The 23,591-nt window shown below is 37.0% G+C and overlaps 1 protein-coding gene across 2 annotated transcripts in view; it reads right to left on the bottom strand.

Moving 5' to 3' along the window:
* The window catches only part of MOXD1 (monooxygenase DBH like 1), an 84,270-nt gene that overhangs the window by 43,078 nt on the left and 17,601 nt on the right, over positions 1-23,591 (bottom strand). For both annotated transcript variants that reach the window (XM_058566256.1, XM_058566258.1), the window contains exons 2-4: positions 21,719-21,865; positions 19,887-20,054; positions 19,667-19,750 (exon numbers count right to left, since the gene is read on the bottom strand). In XM_058566256.1, coding sequence (XP_058422239.1) covers positions 19,667-19,750; positions 19,887-20,054; positions 21,719-21,865 — 399 coding nt within the window. The remainder of the gene's footprint in view (positions 1-19,666; positions 19,751-19,886; positions 20,055-21,718; positions 21,866-23,591) is intronic.

The raw sequence follows: 23,591 nt of genomic DNA, 5'->3' as shown, positions 1-23,591 counted from the left end.
CACTGGACACCAGGCGAAAAAGAGAGTGACCTCTGAGAAACGAGAAACAAATGAAGTGAGTCCTATGATTCCTCAGCTTTCTGCCTGGAGAGCTTCCAGGCTTTTTCAGAGGAAGGGGAAACCCAGGCAGAACCTGGCATTGTCCCTGAGTTGAATAGATAGAATTGGGAGTCCAGGGAGGCCAAGCAGGTTTTAGTTCATGGAAAAAAATAAGGGAGAGGAGATAGATGCACAGAGAGAGAACTCAGGACATCCGCAGAAGGTCTGCCACATGCACCTTACTGAGTACTATCCTCTCGTGCAGGTAAAAATCACCCTAAAAAATCCTACCCACAACCAGGTAAAAACCACTCTAAAGGATTAGAAGAAACAATGTCAGAAATATCACAGTGCGGAGAATAGGGCCTTTTCCCAACAGAGTGGAAAATCTTATAATTCACAGAGCATTAGGTAAAGCACTCAGAAGCATTTTGCCTTGCAGTGGGTAAAATTAGCATCTAACAAAGCTTAAAAATAAAGTCCCAAAGGTCTGATTGCAAGTAATTTAACTACACCCCAGAACAAAGCTCAAGAGTATTTATGGGAATACAAACATATCCAGCATCTGGTAAGGTAAATTAAAAATATCTGGCATCCAACCAAAAATTACTAGTTATACAAAGAATTAGGAAAATAAAACCCATAATGACAAAAGTCAAATCAATCTAACCCAGAAATCATGCAAATGACAGAAGCAATAGACAAGGACGTTAAAGCAGATATTATAACGGCATTCCATATATTCTATATGTTCCAGAGGATAGAGCAAAGATTGAACATGGTAAGGGGCCGGCCTGGTGGCGTAGTGGTGAAGTGCTCGTGCTCTGCTGCCGCAGCCCGAAGTTCAAAGGTTTGGATCCTGGGCGTGGACCGATGCACCGCTTGTCAAGCTATGCTGTGGCGGCGTCCCATATAAAATAGAGGAAGATGGGCACAGATGTTAGCCCAGGGCCAATCTTCCTCAGCAAAAAGAGGAGGATTGGCATCAGATGTTAGCTCAGGGCTAATCTTCCTCAAAAAAAAAAAAAAAGATTGAACATGTTAAGTAGAGACATGGAGATATTTTTAAAATACTCAAATCTAACTTTTAGAGATTAAAATTATAATGTCTAAGATGAGAGGGACAGTGTACAGTATTAAGAGCAGAGTAGACAATGAAGAAGAAAAGATTGGCAAGCTTGAAGACAGAGCAATAAAACTATTCAAAGTTAAAAAACAGACTGAAAGAAATGAAGTTTCAGTGAGCTATGGGACAACTAGAAGCAGCCTACTATACATACAATTGGAGTCACCATAAGAGAAGAGTGATGGCAAAACCTAGAACTCACAGCACACCTGATGATAAAAGACTGAATACTGTCTCCCTTAGGTAGGGAACAAGCAAGGAGTCCCCTCTCATCATCTCTATACATCATTAGACTGGGGGTTCCACACAGTACAATAAGGAAAAAATTTGAAAAGAAAGAAAGGAAAGGCATCAGATCAGAAAGGAAGAAGTAAAACTTTCTTCTCAGATGACAAGATGATCCACGTAGAAAGTCCAGTTGAATCTACAACGCTGCTAGAACTAATAGGTGAGTTTAGCACATTTGAGGGATACAAGATCCATATATAAAAATTATTTCTACATATTGGTAATAAATAATCAGAAAATGAAATTTAGAGGTAAATGCCATTTAAAATAACATCAAAAATATTAAATACTTAGGAATAAATCTGACAAAAGCTATGCAAGACTTCTACACTAAAAACCAAAAATATTGCTAAGAGAAGTTAAATAAGAAAATATTCATGACCTTGGGTGTGGCAAAAATTTCCTAGTTACAACACCAAAAGTGTAATCCATAAAAGAAAAAGAAATAGAATAGACTTTAGCAAAATTAAGAACTTCTGTTCTTCAAAAACAATTTTCAGTGAGTGAAAAGACAGACTATAGATTAAGACAACATATTTGCAAATCACATGTGTGATAAACAAATTATATTCAGAATATTAAAGACTACTCAAGACTCAATAATAAGAAAACAAACATCCAATTTTAAAAACGGATAAAGATTTGAAGAGGCACTTCACCAAAGAAGATATACCAATAGCAAATAAGCACGTGAAAAGATGTTCAAGGGGGCCGGCCCCATGGCTTAGCAGTTAAGTGCGCGCGCTCAGCTACTGGCGGCCCGGGGTTCGGATCCCGGGCACGCACCAAGGCACCGCTTGTCCGGCCATGCTGAGGCAGTGTCCCACATACAGCAACTAGATGGATGTGCAACTATGTCATACAACTATCTACTGGGGCTTTGGGGAGAAAAAGGGAAAAAAAGGAGGAGGACTGGCAATAGATGTTAGCTCAGGGCCGGTCTTCCTCAGCAAAAAGAGGAGGATTGGCACAGATGTTAGCTCAGAGCTGATCTTCCTCACAAAACAAAAAGAAAAGAAAAGAAAAGAAAAGATGTTCAACAACCTTGGTCATTAGGGAAATACAAATTGAGATGACAATGAGAAATAAGTATTAGAACGGCTAGAATTTTAAAAGATGACTATTCCAAGTGTTGGTGAAGACACAGAGCACAACAATTCGCACATTGTTGCTGAGACTATAAAATGATGCAACTAATTGGAAACAGTTTAGCAGTTTTTTAAAATGTTAAACATACTGCATACCATGTGACCCAGTCATTCCACTCGTAGGCATACATCCAAGAGAAAAGAAAGAACACCTTCATACAAAGAGTTGTATACAAATGTTCATAGCAGCTTTATTTATAATAGCCCCAAAATGGAAACAACACAAATATCCATCAAGTGAATGGATAAACAAATTGTGTTATATCCACACAATGGAATGCCACTCAACAGTAAAAAGAATGAACTATTAAAACACACACACATGCAACAACATGGATAAATTTCAAACACTTACACTGAGTAAAAGAAAGCAGACCAAAAAAATACATATACTGGGATTCTATTATACAAAATTCTAGAAAACTAATCTATAGTGACAGGAAGCAGATATATGGTTGCCTGGGAATAGAGGGAGGGAAGGAGTGGAAGAAAGAGTTTACAAAGGACCATGATGAAATTTGAGGGATATGCTTACTATTTTTATTTTATTTTTTATTTATTTATTTATTTATTTATTTATTTATTTTTTTGAGGAAGATCAGCCCTGAGCTAACATCCATGCTAATCCTCCTCTTTGTTTTGCTGAGGAAGACCAGCTCTGAGCTAACATCTATTGTCAATCCTCCTCCTTTTTTTTCCCCCCAGACCCCCAGTAGATAGTTGTATGTCATAGTTGCACATCCTTCTAGTTGCTGTATGTGGGACGCGGCCTCAGCATGGCTGGAGAAGCGGTGCGTCGGTGTGGGCCCGGGATCCGAACCCAGGCCGCCAGTAGCGGAGTGTGCACACTTAACTGCTAAGCCATGGGGTTGGCCCTGCTTACTATTTTTATTGTGATGATGATTTCACAGGTGTACACATAGATCAGAACTTATCAAATTATACACTTTAAATATGTGCAATTTATAATCAGTTGTACCTCAACAAAGCCACGAAAAATAACACCATGTAATACCACTATACTCCCTCTAGAATGGCTAACATGAAAAGTATTGATAATACCAAGTATTCATGAGGGTATGGAGCAACTAGAACTGCTATACACTTTCAAAACTGTCCTGTATCCAGGCTATAACTGTTTTGGGGGACAAGAGTAATGGTGTGCCAATCCCAAGACCAGTTACGTGGCCTTACAGTTTCTACTCTCTCTTTTGGAACCTTGCCACCGTCTTTTGAACAAGCTCAGTCTAGACATCTGGAGAACAAGATACCAGCCCAGGCTCCTATACCAGCCTACAAAGAGCTGACTTCCAACCATGAAAGAGCCCAGCCAACATTAAAGAACCGCCTACCCAACCCAAGCTGGGTATAGACTTAAGAGTCACCAAAACAAGAAACAGAAGAGCCCTAGGCTGATCCATAAACTACAAGAGAGGTGTATTTATTTAAAGCCTTTGCATTTGGGGTGGTTTGGTCCATATGGGTTTCTACATGCAATAGCATGGCTTACTCAGACACTGTGTTGAGCAAAAGAACCCACACAAAAAAGCACTACTGTCTGATTCTCTCCACATAAAGTCCAAAGCAGGCAAATTAATACATAGTGTTCAAAGTCAGAATAGTGGATATGTCTGGAGATGATAGCACCTGGAGGGGTGCCGGGAGCCACTTCTGGGGGCCTGGCAATGTTCTGATTTCTTGATCTTGACTCTGATTCCATAAGTCAGCTCACCATACGAAAATCCAACGAGTTGTACACTAGTGCTTCTGCACTTTTACGCGTGTAATTCAATAAAAGGATTTTAAAAAAAGGAATTGGTAAAGATTTGAACAGCAAATTCACTGAAGAGGAAATGTGAATAAAAAGAGCTTTAGTCTCATTGGCAGTCTGAGAAAAGCAAGTCAAAGCAAGTTTTCATCCATCGCTAGGCAATACATCTAAAAGACTGAAATATCCAGTACTTGAGAGGGAATGAGGAAATACGCACATGTGCTAGTAAGTGGATTTTAGAAACTATCTGACAAGTATATTAAAATTTGGAATGAATGTAACCTTTACTCAACGCATTTAGGAATCTAGTCTGCAGAAATTAAAACACTAATTAATAAGGATATACTTACAAGAACATTTATGGAAGCATTGTTTACAGCAGCAAAAATATTAAATCACCTCAAATGTGCATCAATAGGGGATGGCTGCAAAAATTGTGGTTAATGCATAATATGGCATTAAATTATGTAAATGTGAAAATGGATGTATTATTATATTTTAACCTGTAATGACAAGGGTCGTAATTTGAAAAAGCAAATTTCAATGTAATATATATACTGATTCTAATTTTGTTTAAAAAAAAGAGATTAACTCAAAATCTTATATAACTTTATAAATGTTTTCTTTCTTTTTTTGTGTGTGAGGAAGATTCACTCTGAGCTAACATCTGTGCCAGTCTTCCTCTATTTTGCACGTGGGACACTGCCACAGCATGGCTGGTGAGTGGTGTAGGTCTGCACCCGGGATCCGAACCTGCAAACCCAGGCCACCGAAGCAGAGCACGTTGAACTTAACCACTACGCCACTGGGCCGGCCTCTATAAACATTTTCTCGAGCATAAAGTTAAGAAGGATACAAATAGACCTGTTAACATTGGTTACCTCAGGCAAACGGAATTTGGAGGAAGGGGAACACCACCATTATTTATTTTATACACTTTCCACTTTTTTTCTTGTTGTAACAAGTACATATTACATTGAAAATGAAATAAACACACATTAGAATTTTTTTTTTAATTCGCAGCGTTTAAATTAAAATAAAAATAAGAACATCAAGTCATTTAATTAAATGCAGTTTTCAAATATTATGTCAAATCAGTGCAGGTAGACACAGGCATCATACAAAAAAGGAGAAAAAACTAAAGCGTTCTCTTGAGAAACAGTGTACAGAACAAATTCCTTCCTCTGCCAAACAAGGAGGAATAAAAATTTAACAGTTATGATCTCTTTTCAAGACTGTGAAAGGCCAGTCCAGAGCACATCATATAACATTAAACTTCATATGATTATTAACTCAAGCTAAAGAAATGAATTATTCCATAAAACATCTTTTAGCACTTGGAATAAATATACTTTGAAATAATGTGACTGAACCAACAATCTGCCAGAAAATTTTATTTGCTATATGAGTGGAAGATATTACTCAGAGTAATGACATTTCCTGTTTATCATTGAAAAAAGAACTTAGTTCTCTAACCTTGTAAATTTAATTCCATTGTGGATCTTACTACTTCTTGCAATTAGAGCCTGCCTTACATAAAAAACAAGATGCATTACCCCTATGTTCATTGCAGCATTATTCACCATAGCCAAGAAGTGGAAGCAACCTAAGTGTCTGTCCCTCAATTGACGACTGGATCAAGAAAATGTGGTATATATATACAATGGAATACTACTCTGCCATAAAAAAAGACAAAATCGTCCCATTTGCAACAACATGGATGGGCCTCGAGGGTATTATGTTAAGTGAAGTAAACCAGAAAGAGAAAGACAAACACTGTATGATCTCACTCACATGTGGAATATAAACCAACACATGGACAGAGAAAACCGTATTGCGGTTACCAGGGGCAATGGGGGTGGGGGGTGGGCACAAGGGGTGAAGGGAGTCATATATATGGTGATGGACAAACAAAAATGTACAACCCAAAATTTCACAATGTTAAAAACTATTAAAACATCAATTAAAAAAAAAAACACAAGATGCATCTGGCAGGCTAGTTCTTAAAAGAGCTAAACTTTGTCTTAAAGGTGAATATAGAAATAAAAAGCAAAGATAGGAGAAATAGTGAATTTCAAGTTTCAAAGGAACTATTCCCTATGAAATCCAGTTGGATATACACAAATATATTTCAATGTTGTCTCTCTTTTAATGTCTCAGAAAAGTCAATGAAAGCAAAATGAGTTTTGCAACTGCTCTAAATTACTGGATAATTATGTCTATGTAATTTAGCTTTTGCACAAGCTCCAAAAACTCTTTCATTATAGATTATTAAAGATTATAAAAGATGACAGAGTAGAAAGGGATATAAATCTTGGGTATATTTTTTACCTTGAAATTGTTTTATATTTCACATATTGAAAGAAAGATACAGACAAGTAACAGCAATTTGGGATTTAGGACCCAACTTTGAATCCCGGTTTCAGTTAATTAACTGGATGGAAAAGACAGTTTTTTTCACTAGACTTCATTTTCTGCAACCAGGAAATAAAACGTTGACCAAAGCAAACAGAAAGTTTAGAGTGTCAGAGTAAAAAACACATTACTATGGAAGGACAGTGTTTCATATCTATCATGTCTCAGGTGCTTTATAAACATTTTCAAATAATTTTCACAGTAATCTTGTGACTACGCGGTATCCCCATTTTGCTAACTAGGAAACTGAGATTCAGAGAAGTCCCATAAGTTGCCTGAGGTCATGTAAGTGGTAAAGAGGAGAGCCAGGATCTGAAATCAGCTGTAAGTGACCGGAAAGACAGGGCCCTCCAAACTTAGGTTCATACAAGTTAAATAAATTGTGCAACTTCCCACTGCTAGATTAAGTGAGTGATGTTTCATGATACTAAATACTTTGCGCCATTAGAAAAGACATCTAATTTTTCTGAGCCTCAATTTCCTCATCTGCCAAATGGCATAAGTTGTAAGTAAAGCATAGTGCCTGGTACATAAAGAGCAATCGACAAATATTTGTTTTCCAAAATTCAGTATTTTTAAAGCACTTTCAGAGTAATCTTGAGAAGACAGGAATTGTTATGTCCATTTTACATATGGGTATATACTGATACCAACATAATGAAAGGTAAGAGCAAAGCTAAGGGGCGTATGCAACAACAGGCCATGGTGTTGATTGCTGTCATGAAGAATGTGTGTTGAGCTTCCATCCAAAAGGACTAATTTTGCCTTGAAGTCATAAAGTTAAAATCAGCTATTATGGAGAAAATACCCTATTTCATTCATAAAGATGATTTTAGAAAGCCGATGGAAAATTTTAATAATGACGAGAAACATACATCTTTGAAGGGTGGTTTTAAAGCAATATTTTTATTTAAATCTTGTGCAATAAATAAATTATCTCTTGAGATCTTTATTAGGCCCATGATTCAATAAAATGGAAAGCTAAATGATGTACACCTCTTCTTTAAAGAAGCCCACACGCATTTTATACATTTAAACTATCAGGAAAACACGACTGACGGTGACAATGGGAATGGACATCCAACAACTCAAACGTCAAGTCACTCTCCATGGACCATAGCTCTAGGGAGGTCCCCTTCACGTCCACAGGAACTGAAAGGCCCTCACTCTCTTCCGAGGAACTGCCTGCAGCTTTTCTCTAAAGAACTAAATGGTTATGTGCATGTGTGTACGATTAGGAGGTAGCCTTGATTTCTGTTTTGGAGAGTATGACGCAACTTGCCAGAGTTTTAACATTAAGTAAAACTGGTAAGTTCATGTCTGGGGTAAAGCTGCACAATGGTACCATTCAAGATAAAATCAGTGACCCCATTTAGGTACTAAAGGCCACAGCCCACAGTCCCTTTCAATATTTCACACTAGGGGCTTTGGTACGGTGAAGGCATTCTCCTATCAAAAAATGCAGTTGCCCTGACAACAAGGGACAGCAGGGATTCTGCATTCTAATCTGACATAACTAGACTATGGATTTAAGTGGAGCCAGCAGCTGCTAGCTGGCTCTAGCACAGGCAGATGTTGCTTGTAGCATCAAGTATTGTTTTCCACATGTGGGACCAGATGGAGCTTCCGCACAGACCCATGTGTAATACTGCAGAGCTTTAACACTGAAGCAAGAGTCCTAGTTTTTAGTCAACGAATGCTGTTTTCCACAGACCTCTAAGTCATGTTTTGAGGCTAAACCAGCAAAAGTTCGCATACATATTTAGTTTTAAAATATACTATCTCCCTCAGGGAAAGTATACAAAGAGGAAAATTGTCAGCAGTGGGCAAGTTACTTAACCTCTCGGCCTCCATTTCCGCATCTGTAAAATGAGGACAGTAATACTACCTACTTCCTAGGGTTTTTCATGAGGGTTGATAAGCCACAAAATACACAGTGCTCTCCATAAATGTTGTCTTATCATCTAATTTCATTTTGGTGCTTAAGCACATAAACAGAGGTTGCCTCCCAGCCGTCCTTACCACACGTCCCTATCTACATAGGATGCATCCAGATGTAACTTCCCCAAATTATTCTTTCCATATGCTACGGGACTGTGCTCAAACTTCACTGCTCCTCTTTTCTTGTTGTCTTCACTGTCAAATACGCAGTTTGACACCAATGATTGCTTGCCAGCTTTAGGGTTTCTCTATTATTCTTGTGCGAATCTCTTCTCCTCATCTAGACTGGGAGGTCTTTGGGGTGAAGGGCTGTGTCTTACACTGCCTTATACGTATCTGACAAAAGACAGAGCACTGAGCACTGTCCAAAGCAGGCAGTCACTAGATACCCCTTGATTCCTCTGGGATTTAGAGGGGAGTGTGCAGGGATGTTTCCAGCTGATTAAGACACACAGTGCATTAAGTACACATCTGATTTCTGAAACACACCACAAAGTGCCCTTCCTATATTCTCAGGACTTCCTCATGCCAAGCTAAAGGCTGAGAGGCTGTGGGCAGCATTTACAAACTTACTAACAGTTATTTACATGGTCTTGCCTTCACTTAATATCTAAAATTCCACATAGAGCAATTCAGTGAGTTTTCAGTGATGAAAAAATCTCTCTTTATTGGAAATGGAATGCATTTAAAGTCAGCAAGGTGGCCTTCAGTATAAAATTTCTAGAATGGGTCCATTACATTACAAACGTTGATGTATAGAGTTAACGTCAATGTATATATTTCACTAGAACATAAATCTTTTTCCCTTCCCAGAAGAAAGTATCCCTTATATCTGAATTAGTCCATGTTGAAATTTTATAATGAGAGTCAGCTGTGGTTCCAGGAAACAGCTGGTGTTTTTGCCTCTCCATTTCCACACAGAAATATGCAATGCATGAAGGAATAAGCTCTCTCAAAACCATAAACTGCTTAAATCTTCTTCATGTGCAAATAGCCAACAGTGTATTTCGATAGTAGATGCTCCATGTGGGTTCAATTTTTATAATATTTGTTGAATAAAACAGTGTATTACTATAAAAAAAGTATTGATGCTACTTGATATGAAGGGCATTTTATTAGGTGCTATAAAATATAACTTAAATACAGTCTCCTGGGAAATTGGAATAAATATAAAACAGTCATTCTCAACCAAGGAGTCTGTAACAAGATCACTTGGGGAACCTTTTCAAATGACAGCAGTAACCACCATCAACATAAGGGTCTGGACTCCATCCCTAAAGATTCTATTCGGATGATTCTAATGTGAACCCTAGGTTGTGAATCAAGAAAAATACAATGACTCAGTGAAGCAAGACTCAACCATAACATTTTGATATGTGAGTGTAATATTTTTCTTCATAAAATAGATATATTATTAAACTCTTACATATCTGAATTTTTGATGTAGAAATACATTCATTTTAAATGCACCAAGAGAGGCTTGATAATTTAAAGAATACAACTGTGCAGCCTTTCACAATTTGATGAGGGTTGTATAAAACTATCCTTTGATTTGTAAGTGTTATAAACTTCAATAGTAAATATCTCATTTATTTAAGGTGAGTTTCTACTACATATATAATTTTTTCTGCTAATTACTAAAAGCTCCATTCATAAAAACCATAAAAAATTTCATTGTTGCATCAAACAGGAAATAGTGGATGTCACTCTGTTTTGATAAGTATACAATTTTTCTTTTTCTTTTTTTTTTTTTGGTGAGAAAGATTAGCCCTGAGCTAATATCCGATGCCAATCCTCCTCTTTTTGTTGAGGAAGATTGGAATGTTAGCCCTGGGCTAACATCCGTGCCCATCTTCCTCTACTCTACATGGGACGCCATCACAGCATGGCTTGACAAGTGGTGCGTCAGTGCACGCCCGGGATCCAAACCTGCGAACCCCGGGCCGCCAAAGTGGACCACACGCACTTAACCCCTGCGCCACTGGGCCAGCCCCCAAGGATACAATTTTTTACATTGAAAACACACATCAAAATAAAATTGGCATGTTATATGTCATGGGAACAGAAGAAAAATTATCTTCATTCCTTTCATAATTTTTTAGGATAAACTTTTAGTACAGCTTTTTTCTAAATGTTATAAATTTATCAAATTTATAAATTTATTTTATAAATTTACAGTTTTGTCAATTCCAATACTAAAGTCATAGAATTTTAAGGGTTAAAGACCACATAGAACAACCACTCAGTAACAGAGATTCATAGTCTTTGAACCGTATTACTGACATGAACTCAGTCTCTTGAAGAGCACTGTGGGGCAGCCACACTAATCTTCAGCTGACTGATGGTCAGTGTAGGATTAGAACCCCCACTGTCAGTCTGTTCTCAGGCCACTCCAAGATGCCAACACTTCTAGTTCTCTCTCCAACAACATAGCTCTTCTTGTTTTTACAGTACTTTTCTCTAGGCCTTTTGCCATAAATTTAACTTCTCAATGAAAATGTTAGTATTTCTTCTCACAAGTCCCTTTTTATAAGACCATTATAGTGAAGGGGAATAAAATAGCTTATGACCATTATTTTCACTTAACTCCAAGAGGGTTGTTAACTCAGCTTAAACAGAAGGCTATGGGCTAGTTTCCAAGGATCCTTGTTACAAGATGTGTCCAATAAGATTAGCAGGACTACCTCTTTCCACTGAAATTATTTCCAGTTCCTTTCTCCCTAACATCATCTCTAAGATTTAACATTCTGTGCTGTTTTGCAGCCATATGCATAATCTTTCACCTAATCATCTTAACTCTCATCTTATTTAAATGACTTCCTAAATCACAAATGAAACTTTCCATGTGTCATGCCTTGTTGATGAGCATTTCCAACCCCCAAGAGTGAAAACAGCAGTCCTTTGTGTACTCAAATGCCATCCCACTAGGTCTAAGTCAATTCCCAGGGTCTTTGAACTGATATGTCTGGAAGGTTCTAGTGGGATCTGCTCATGTAGCCTTCAGTCTATGCACTGATCCTGTAGGACCCAAAAGTAGCCTGGGTTCTGAGAAGCTTATTTGAAGGGCCAGTAGCTAGATATAAGCTACCAGACTTCTCTTACACAAATTATTTTTCATTGTAGCATATATCATCTAGAAAAATCATAAGGCCTGGGCTAGCAGAATTGTATAGAGGAAGGTCCACTAGTTTTGCTCGGAAGATCTGTGTTCAAACTTGACTCTGCTTCACAGAATTTGTGTAATGTTAAACAAGTTACTTACGCATGCCATGCCTCGGTGTGTTCATCTGGAAAGTGGTGGTAATTTAGCTTACCTTGTGGGAGGCTGTGAAAATCTAACAAAATAATGTGTTTAAAGTAGCAAAAAATAGGTATTTTACCTACATACTTCCCTGTATGTAAGTAAAAGTCATTCATATCTTAATATTACCATACTTCTTAATCCTATTGTGCCATCAACATCTAGAATCCAACATAAATATCTTAGTACTCTTTTAATAAAAGTGCTGTTAAATTATTTACCAATTTTATATCCAATAATTATCAAAAAAATGCGCTAATGTTTTTCAAGTTTGTCATCCAACTTTTTGAACTACTTAAAAAAGACGTACTAGGTCGGGGGGAGAGTTAGGCAGTAGAAAAATAACAAAGAAAAATGAATATCTTTTAATGTCTGTTGAAAATGGCATTACTTAAGGCCACAGAATGGAAGACTAATGGGTTACCTAAGAATGTGAAGGAATATTTCCCAGAGGATAGTCACCAGCCGGTTTTCATCCTCACTTAGACAAGAACAGGAGGAAATTAGCTTAAATTTCATTTGGTTTAGAATAATGGAAGCAAGCTATGAAATCTAATTCCCAGGGAATCTTTTCTTCAAAATAAAATAGACTTACTGCCTACCGTGGTTTCAGTGTGGCCCTGACTTGAAGTATGAGAAAACACTGGATGAAGTTTTAGGCGTCCATCTCTATAACCCCCACCAAGAGAAGAAAACAAGCCATTACGATCCTATTATGCAACAGGTGTTTTCACTGGTATTCATTTCATCGCCACTGGAAATGATTTTTCCTACTTCACAAGTAGGAAACTTTGAGAGCATAGTTTGCCCACGGTCACTGAACTATTGAAAAGCAGAGTTAGAACACAAACCCCACCTTCCTGCAGGGCCCATCCTGTGCCCTGTACCAGCCTACAAGCCGTGCTTATCCTGGCACTCTTAATTTCTATTCTTATTTTAAAATGACATTATTTCCAAGATTTCTTTCTTTATTTATTTAGATTTATCTCATTTAGATTATTTTCAAGATTTAGAGGTACCTGAAAACCAACATAAATTGGGAATATAGCTAGTACTTATTGAGCTAAGATATGCCAAACACACCAGAACTCTACAGATGTTCTCTCACTTGACAATGACAGTGATCATTTGAGACAAGTATTATTACCCTCATTTACAGATTAAAACCTAAGCCTCAGAATATATGCTAAGAGAGCCCGTGCCCTAGGAACTAAAGAAGGGGGCCTTTCAACTTCAAGGGAGGCAGTGGGGTCCTGAGCTTTGTCACCCTGGCACGCCTGGGGGCAGTGAGAATCAAGCCTTCTCGGAACTCAGACCCCAGGGCATCCAAACCCCAGCACAGACTTCACTTTTAGTTTTTAGCAAGTCATAGATATTTAGAAGTAAAAAGAGCCAATTGAAATCATCTGGTCCAATCCCTTTATCTTACAGACAAGGAATTTGAGGACCAGGGTGAGGTTAAGTACTTTCTCTAGGGTCAGAAAGCTAATTAGTGACAGAGTTAGCAATAAATCACTTCCATGAAAAGACATGCTTTCAAAGTGGATTCAGTTACCTTGCACTCTCAAGAGGCTCTCGAGAACACCCATGTAGCTAGACAATCACCAATGTCTCCGTGAAGCAGATGTAACCCAAGAGGATCTAGAAAGAACTTTGCAACACTGAGCAATCTAAGTTGGCAATCTTTAAAATGTGCTAATTTGAGTCAACTCATTATTGTTAACGGCAGAGTTCCTACCAACTTTTTTTCTGTCCAAAATTATAGTTTCAGCCACAGTAAATGCCCAACTATTTTCATCTCTTCTCTAATAGATAAAAGACATATGGAACTTCAGGTATACTTGGATATAAGGGTAGAACTATCTTGGTATTTATAAACTTCAGATGATAAATTCCCAAAAAAAAAGGATTCTTATGATTTGACAGCATAATTTTTTCTAGAAGATCAAGAATCATCCATTTTGTCAGTCGGTGACAAAATCCACAGATGCTAGTGGTAATGCATTGGAATTATAGATTTAATAACCAAATGTAGTGTTGCAAAGCATTTAAAAGGAATGGAAAGTATTTTCACAGAAGGCATTCTCTGAAAGTTAATTTCTTTCAACATACTAAATAGGTCTATCTAAAGATCCAAAGATTTGCCTTTAGGAAATATGGTTAAATTAGTAAAAGAGAAAAGGGAAACATCGACCAGCCAAAAAAAGTTCTACAGATTTGGGGTGGAGATGGGTGAAAATACAGACAAGCATTCAGTCCACAGTCAGTAGCAAACACCTCCTAGTCTGCCACACAATAAGGTGAAACAGAAAAGAATGAAAACTAAAGCGCAGAGTCTGTGGAAATGCATCCTGATGACAAGCCAAAATGCTATTTCCATTAGGGGAAAAAACTCACTTCAGTTAAAATATATTTTGAAATATCATTTCAGGAAAAAGAAAAGGAAGAAGATATACTGACAGAGAAGAGAGAATTCTAATAGTTGTCAAATCATGTAGTTTGACACTGAGAATTCCCACAACTTACTAAATTTAACCCTGAAGTCTTACACATTTTCGGAAATAGAAACCCTCTATCACACTTGACATTTCAGAACGCGTTAATGCTCAAGTTCTCCATTTGACGGTATCTTTTCTTTAAAAAACAGAAGGAATAAACACAACAAGGAAATTAGTCAACACTGTCCATTTAACAGAGCATATAAAGTCAAACGTTCATGCTACATGAATGGTAGAGGAAAACCAATTTTTGAATGACTATTTCATGGCTCTACAGTCTTCTGGCTTCAAGGTCATTTCACAGTTATTCAATGTCAATTACACTTAGATTTTCTTGTCCTAGGAAACATTCCCCAAATTAAATTGTTCAGATTTATGAATGCCACCAACAAAAAAGAACAGTAGCATCTAATTTCATTCCAAGAAAGATGTTCCCTTCAGTAGTTAACATAAAGCACAGCACTTTCCTTCCTGTGTCTACTGATGAAGAGAGAATGATGACGCTCTTCCGTTCACCTCAACTGCACATTTCTCCACAGCACACAGTTGTCAAGGTGGCCTCCCGAAATGAAACGAGTGACAATCTAGGTCTTATTTGAAATTCTCACTGTCTAGAAAGGGTTGGCTGGTTTGGGATCCCTCAGCAACCCAGAAACCTAACAAGATGATCAACAGATTAGCAACTGTATATTGTGCTAGGGATCTACACAATTTTTAGTTACTTTATTTAACAACGCCATGTGCCAGGCACTGTTCTAAATACTTTACAAATATTAAACTCCTTTGACTCACTTAATAGTCATAATAACCCTATTAGGTGAGAACTATCATGCCCATTTTCCAAATGAAGAGACCGAGGTACAGGACAGCAAATAATTTTCCCAAAACCACACAACTAGTAAAAGTAATCCCCTCTTAAAACTCAGCAATTGTCAAACTTGAGCATGATGCCATCCCTTCCTGGGCCTCCTCACCACATGGTAGTCTTCAGTGAAAATTCATCCAGAGAGCAACATTGAAAGAAAATGGCCTGATCATAATAGCTGGGTTTATTAAGAGTTTTCTGTGTCAGATACTGTGCTAAGTGCTAAAGAAATTTGAAAAAAAAAAAAAAACAGTGCTATTTAATCTTCAGTCTAAACAATCCCATAAGGAAGGCACCATTCCCATTTAAATGATAAAACTGAGCTGTGGGTGACTAATTACTTTCTCACGGTTAAAGGACTAATAATGGAAAGAAAGGATTCAAATCTGGCCCATCAGAGCCCAGAACCCACCTACCAGGCCACAAGGCTCACTGCCTCCCTGTGAGGAAGCTGGTCCTTTAAGAGGAGACGACCAAGGGTGATGATTCAACCTGCCTGTGTTTCTTTTTTCCTCCTTAACATAATAGGCCATCTCCAACTATTTATTAAATTGACTAAGACACATCACATTTAAACAGATGAATTAGGAGTTTTGTTTATCTACGAGAAGAATTTTCTGACAATAAAAGCTCCTCAAAAAAAAGCAGTGTGATAAAAGTAATTGATAACCCCAGCTTCCAGCAGAGTATATCCAATCATTACTCTATGTTGTGATAATGACATTAACTATTGATTAAAGAGAGTAGAGAGAATCACTTGCTCTAAAAAATTTTCAACTTAGGGTCAAGCCACATATTTGGCAAAGCTTAAATAGGGTCATGCTTAAATATGGACAGATGGGCTAGACAGTGGGTCTCAAGAGAGAGACAGAGATGATCTCATACGAGAAGTATGGTTTTAATACAAATTACCAAGAATTTTCTTTTGTACAATCTGCATATCCATCATCTGACTACACAAACATTTCCAAGTCATAATTTTAAGCATATTTTGCAAGAATCAAAATACAAATCAATAAAATAGAATCACAAGTGAATTGGAACCACCACTAATTCCATCTTTCCTGCAGACAAAATTATCTTCGTCATTTTATAATTTTAGAAATTATTTACCTTATTATTTCAAACTTTCAGTAATAAATAATTTTTATTACGTGATTAAAATTTAAATTGAAAGTGTAATTAATATTTTGAATTTCAGTCATTCCCATTAAATATATTCATGATCAACACACTGATATATTTTATTTTTCTGCTCAGTAACAACTACATAACAACTACTACACGTATGTTGGGCAGTACTATCAATGTTTAAACTACAATTACAACCTTTTTCTTTGTTTGAAATAGAGACCAGACAACGAAATTGATTTCTCACAAAACTACTGTAATCAATATGTTCTTAAAACTCACTGCAAATGACACAGCACATAATATAAAAGCTATATTCTTTTTTCTGAGAAAGTGCTTTTTGTCTGTATCAGAGAAGGACTGAGGCTTTTTGATATAGTGATTTGTAGGACATAAAATAAGGAATAAAGAGAAGCACGTAGCTGATGGCTTTTCAACAGTCTTTGATTCTAAGAAAAGAAGATACACTTTTCTTAAATTATTAGAAATCATCTAATTAATTTAGATGATTTTATCTAGATAGATAATTAATCATCTAATTAAATTAGAAAAGAGAATGGAAATTAGACAATTTCTTGAGGTAAGTTCTAGATCTATGAATTCTACTTCAGAAATTTATTAAAATTTTATTGTAAACCAGCATAAACTGCAAATTAAAACTGTTTTTGAAAGACAGTCTCAAAACGTATACAACCTAAATATTTTGAATTTATTTTCCCAGTAGAGTTTTCTTTTTGTTTTCATTTTACATTATCCTAGTTGAGTTCACTTTTGAGTTAAATGTTTCATAATACTTAATGAACTTTAAAATATCTTGGGGTTTAGCAACAAGCTCAGGAATCTATCCTATAAGTGGCATTCTTAAACAATAATAGAATTTTAAATTCTAGCCACCAATGCTCTGCCCCCACAACAAGAAAAGCTTGTACAGGCACCTCTCTCTGACCTGCAGCCCCTCCCTCGAATCCCCACTCGCTCAGCGTAAAGAACTTTCCTCCTTCTATAGACCTCCAATCATTGCAAAAAATGTCCCAAAGCCTTTCAAGTCATTGAGATCCCTCTTGATACCTAGTGAAGTGAGCAATGTGAACCCAAAGGTACTTACTTCTAAGCACACCCTTGGATAATAGATGCTCCCATACCTGAGTATTACTATGATGTGCTTGTGATGGGAAAGCTGGCTAAGAATTCTTAGCGGAGGTACCAAGCAAATGTCCTAAACAGAGGGTCAGAACATAAACTGCCCTCCTTTAAGTGTTGACCATTGTCTTTATTTCATTCAACTGAATTAGTAGCATTAATAATAACGAATAAAAATGCATTAATGTAAGTGGTTAAGGACTTCACATCCTAGCAATTAACGATTGCTGAAAAACAAATCAAGGAACTATTTTGTGAAACATCTGTTTTCCTTTCCGAACCTATAGTTTTACATTTGTCCCTTAACCTAGGTTCCAATTAAACTTATTGCAAATGACACACAGTAATATATGCCACACAGTATACATAAATAGAACATTCTTTTTGCTGAGAAAGTCTTTTCATTGGTGTAAGGGAAGGACTTAGGCACTGAATTAAGCATGTAAGACTAGAATTTGCATTCCCCTTTCATATGCAAGAAATAGAAAATAACATTGTACAGAGGTAAGTGAGTCACCCCGGACCATGTTGTGGGTAAGTCTTCTGATTGCAAAAATATTCCACAAATATTTAGGACTACTTATGAACTCAATCAGCATTCACTCAACCTGCTCCTCTTGCCCCTCTAAGTAGCTACCAATCATTCTGTAAACAAAAGGCAGATCTGTGCTACTGGAGAAATATACTAGAAATTAACAAATTTAAGGCATTTTATAGAATGTATTCAGTGTTTCCATCTCTGCCAAAATGCTTTGAGGTCGGTAGGGAAAGTGTTATTACTGCCCACCTTTTACAGCGTTACCCCAGAGCAACTTACCTGAGAGTGCAGAGTTAATTAAAGAGTCGACCTGCGATTCGAACCCACATATTTCCCTCTAGATTCCAGAATCTAGAAGTTCTCTCATTTCTCATATCCACACGGCTTCATTACACAGTCTGGAGGCTGACAAAAAGTCGGCAAACTCTGGCCTTCTGGATGTTCACAGTATTTCATTCGCACTATTTAATTCTATCGTACTCTTTCTTGTGTCTTGGTCATGTCACCTACAATCCCACTGCAGGTTCTTTGCAAGCATTGATCACCCTTTCGGCCTCTGTGGAAGTGCCAGACAATTCCTAGCCCAGAGCCAAGAACCTGTAAGTTTTTTTAAATACTGGTTCAATGCAAAAGTTTTGAGAGACCTATCCCCAGGGGAGTGGGAGGAAATTATGTCAAGCAAATTGGGCTTATTTATTACCCAATTCCGTATTTTTTATTTCTGTAGAAATTCACTAATTTTCTTTCTTTTTTTTTTCTTTTTGTGAGGAAGATCAGCCCTGAGCTAACATTTGTCACCAATCCTCCTCTTTTTGGTGAGGAAGACTGGCCCTGGGCTAACATCTGTGCCCATCTTCCTCCGCTTTATATGGGACGCTGCCACAGCATGGCTTGACTAGTGGTGGGTTGGTGTTCGCCAGGGATCCGAACCCGAGGCCACCACAGCAGAGTGCTCGCACTTAACCACTGTGCCACCGGGACGGCCCCTCACTAATTTTCTTGGTTTCCTATTTTCAAAAAAATACTGTAACAAATATTTTTATGACAATATCCAGTATTTTCAATGAAGCAGATATTCTCAAACAAAATTGGTGGGGAATGCAACCTTCCTGGGTATAATTTATCAACATGTAAATATATTATTTTAAACTGCAATTATAGCAATTTCAATTGTACAAGCGTTGCCTAAGAAGTAACTAAGGGTGTTGAAATGCATCCCCAAATGTTTACCTTTAACATGTAAAATTAGGAGACAAAACCCAAAATACTAGCTCCAATCCAAAGTTTCTCTCTAAATTCCGTGACTCTTAAGACAGAGTGAGTCAGATAAGCCAGTTCTTTGTTCTTTAAATAACTTTTATATAATTTAAAATCATTTTGATGCTTTTTTTTTATCATTTTCATTTTAAGAACAACAATTTCTCCTCAGTTAAAACTAAGTTTAGTTTGTGAGTGAAACACATACCTTTACGACGTGATGCTTTTCCTGGAACACAGGAATCTTAAACATTTGGCACCAATATGTCGTACCTTTGTTTGGGATGGGGACCTGTCTTAATAAAAAGGGGAGGAGAACACAAAGTCATATGCTGTTGATATGCTATTATATACAATAATCTAAGGAAAAACTCTTACACACTTCCAATTAGCCCACCTCCACAATAATAAAACCTGAAAACACTCACGTCCTGGTTTACCAGGTCAAAGTATGGAGTGGTTGCAGACAACACATCGGGTTTCTCAGGATTCAATAACCGCAGACTCTTGGTGCCACGGTTGGAGTCGTGGTACTTGGGACCAGCTTCTCCCACGTCTTCGTGGTGGTAGGCCCAGATCACCCTCATGGTGCTCTCCTGGTGACCAGACATGGGCACGATTATGTCTCAGGAGAGCGCTTTCCTTACCACTGAGCTGAGTGTAAAGAACTCTATTTAAAGCAGGATAAAGAAGTGAAGAAAGGAGAATGACATTTGGAGTTCTCAATACGGTCTCTAACATTAATTGTGTGAATCTGATTAAGTCATTAAGTATCCAAATAGATGGGTTTCTTTTTGGAAGAAATCATCTCTCTCAGCACTCAAGATCATGTGTTCCAAAAATAGAGCGAAGGACAATCGACTTAGTGGTTACGCCTTCACACCCACGGCAGCAGTAAATCATTGCCATGCTAAAACTCCAAACCAGCAGCTACAAGTTGCCAAGCACAAACTCTTGTTAAGCAGCAGGGATTCTGGAAAATTAAAACCTGTTTTAACATCATAGAACATTTTAGGGAAAATAAATAAATAATTCTATCTTTAGAAAATAAATAAATAAATTCTAATTTTAAAATTAAGTTCCAGGTCAGGACTTTTACTTTCACAAAACATTTTTCACAGGTGCGAGCCCAGTCACATGTATGAATTCACAGAAAGTGCAAATATAGGAGAAATTTCTGATTCTGGGTTTGTTTATTATCCTAAACTCTATCTATAGTCATTTTATGAATCCTGGGAATTTCTAAGGAACTGGGGTATCCTAGTACTGTCAGGTGAAATTGGTTTCCATTGAGCAACCAAAAGAGATTGCCCAAAGGGGGCGTGGAGGATGGGGTGGTTTGCTGGGGTATAAAGAAATTGTTCAGTCCTCCCGCAGATAAAGGTGTCTTTGCCAGATCTTTGTAACAAGAACCGTGAAAATAAATAATAAAGCCAGAGCTATTTATTTTAAAAGCTATATTCTTTCTTAATAAGTCAAATTACTATAATTACTATTCCATAAAAGTATATTTGCCCCGTATATGACATAAAAAGTGATTCATGTCTTTGCATGTGTTTTTTTCTTTCTCTTTTACTCTTTATGCTGAATGTTAATCAAAACTGCTTCAGATTTTCACACTCCCGATTTTAAAGCTTTGAGTTACCAAATAAAAAAGATAATTTTATTGTTCTATACAAAATGAAATTGATCCAAGAAATACATGCAAACTTCCAAAGTACCACGTGAATTATATACCTTCTAAATATTTAATTTGCATATGCATAAAGATATTAATTTTTGCATGAAGTCTGACAATAAGAAATCTTGTATAACATGTCAATAGGCAATTTTAATCAGTCTACTATTCATCTTGATTTTAGAAATTTACAAAAATGAATCAGTTCCAAATCAGATGAATTATATCCTAATATTCAGTATCGCTATTCCCTCTTGTGTAATACCTTTCTTTCAACCTTTATCTATTGTCTATTTTCAAACTTTATAGAGAAGAAGCTGGAAATGATTTATAGATAAAATCATACACACTTTAAACAGCTCTTCAAAACTTTAGATTCACACAAAAATTGCCTTTATTGAAATTTATAGTCTTAGATTTTCTTGTGGCTTCTAAAAAGAATTCAAAACAATTCCAAAACAGACTATGTGACTTTGTTGTCAAAGGTTATTTTTAAATATTTGTTCCTTTTACCCTGGAAAGTGTCTCACAACCATAAACGTATAATTTGTTGGTGCACGCACTCCCTCGCAGGCTCCCTACCGTTAGAGTCCTGTCGTTCTCGTCACACGTGTGCAGCTCTCTGGTAAATTCAATGACTGTGTGTGTACTATTTTCCATGGCATATTCTAGGTGGTAATCTTGCTGAGAGTCTTTTTTCAACTCTCTGTTTGCATTTGTAAAATAATCCTGTGGGAAATATGGAAAAGAAAAATCAAGATATCCTAAAGTCAGAGTGAAAAGAATTTAGATGGAGCATTTATAGGACCTTAAAAAATTGATTCTGGGTTTGCTTATTACAAAATCCTGTCTCTGTAGTCATTTTTGAAGTCCTGGGAATTTTCAAGGAGCTGGAGTATCCCCACTAAGTAATGAGTTCTCTAGGAAACTGGTCCATATTTAAACTTCTGGCCCTTCAGGAAAATGTAGTGAGAGTTTACAATACTGTAGAGCATCAAAAGAGATAGAATGAACAAACATTCGAGATCACTGAGGACTTTTCCTTCATTATACAAACGAGAAAAGGAACTGCAACACTCTGAAATGGCCTGCCCCAAAGTGAAATAACTGGTTTGTGACAAAGTCAGAACCAACCCCAAGGTCGGCACATTTTCCGCTATTACACCAGGAGGAGCTTCCCTTCACTCCAAAACGCAGAGAGCCCCACCCTGAGGTTATAGGTTGGTTTAGTATGTGCTTTAATGGCATATGCTTATTAAAATGAAATGCAATGGAAAAATATGGAAAGTAAGGAAACTAGTTGAATTAGAAGACATTGAAAAACTGGGGAGGGGCCGCCCCGTGGCTTAGCGGTTAAGAGCACGCGCTCCGCTGCTAGCAGCCCGGGTTCGGATCCTGGGCGAGCACCGACGCACCGCTTCTCCGGCCATGCTGAGGTTGTGTCCCACGTACAGCAATTAGAAGGATGTGCAGCTATGACGTACAACTATCTACTGGGGCTTTAGGGGGAAAATAAATAAAATTATAAAAAAAAAAAGAAAAACTGAGGAAGTTTTGTTTTTATGGATCAGCTATAATTTCTGTACTAAACTTGTTCAGTGGCATACAGATCACTTCTGGGAGGCAGACAGATGCAGTGACAAGGGCATAGGCTTTGAAATCAAATGGCCAGGACCTGATTCCCAGCCCTACACATAAATAGCCTTGAAGAATTATTGAGGTCAAACCCTGTGAACTTTCATTCTAACATTAGTAAAATGGGGATAATATATATCTATTTTATGGATTTTGAAAGATAAATATGAAACAGTAGCTGGGAGGAAAAAACTACCTACTATGGTTAGTGCCCATTCAATGCTAATTTCTTTCCCTCTTTTGCAATATAGTTTGTTTTTAACCAAATTATTTCCCTATGCTTTTTACCATTAGCTTGCCATGTTGAGAGTTATAAAACTCATGGTGTTAATTTTCATCACTTATAGAAGACACAGAATTTGCCTTAATTAAGCTGGTTTTTCAGTACATAATGATATTTTATTTTTAAAAAAATCACAAAAAGTTTAGAATATACATGCTGAAACATAATTCTTTTTACTAACATTAAAATTACATTTGAAAAAATGATTGCTATCCTTGGCAAAGAAAATACAGTATATAGGGAAAAACCTTAAATTGTCTGTAAATGTCACACTCAAATGGATGGCATTTGGCATTTTTATTCCTAGTACTTTTTTAAGGTAGTTATCAAGTGTGTGTAAATCTGACATCCAGGGTACCAGATCTAGATATTGTTCAAATTCCACATTATTGGTGATGCACATAGCCTAACTATCCTTTTTTTCACTCGCAACTGCAACTTATTGAGTACCTACTATGCACCAGGCCCAGTTTAAGCATGTATTACACATGTGTTAATACATGTACATGTAACTCATTTAAGCTTCATATCAAATCT

The sequence above is a fragment of the Diceros bicornis genome, chromosome 23 (assembly GCF_020826845.1).
Source record: "Diceros bicornis minor isolate mBicDic1 chromosome 23, mDicBic1.mat.cur, whole genome shotgun sequence".
Classification (NCBI taxonomy): Eukaryota; Metazoa; Chordata; class Mammalia; order Perissodactyla; family Rhinocerotidae; genus Diceros; species Diceros bicornis.
This window is presented reverse-complemented; position numbering and strand designations above follow the sequence as displayed.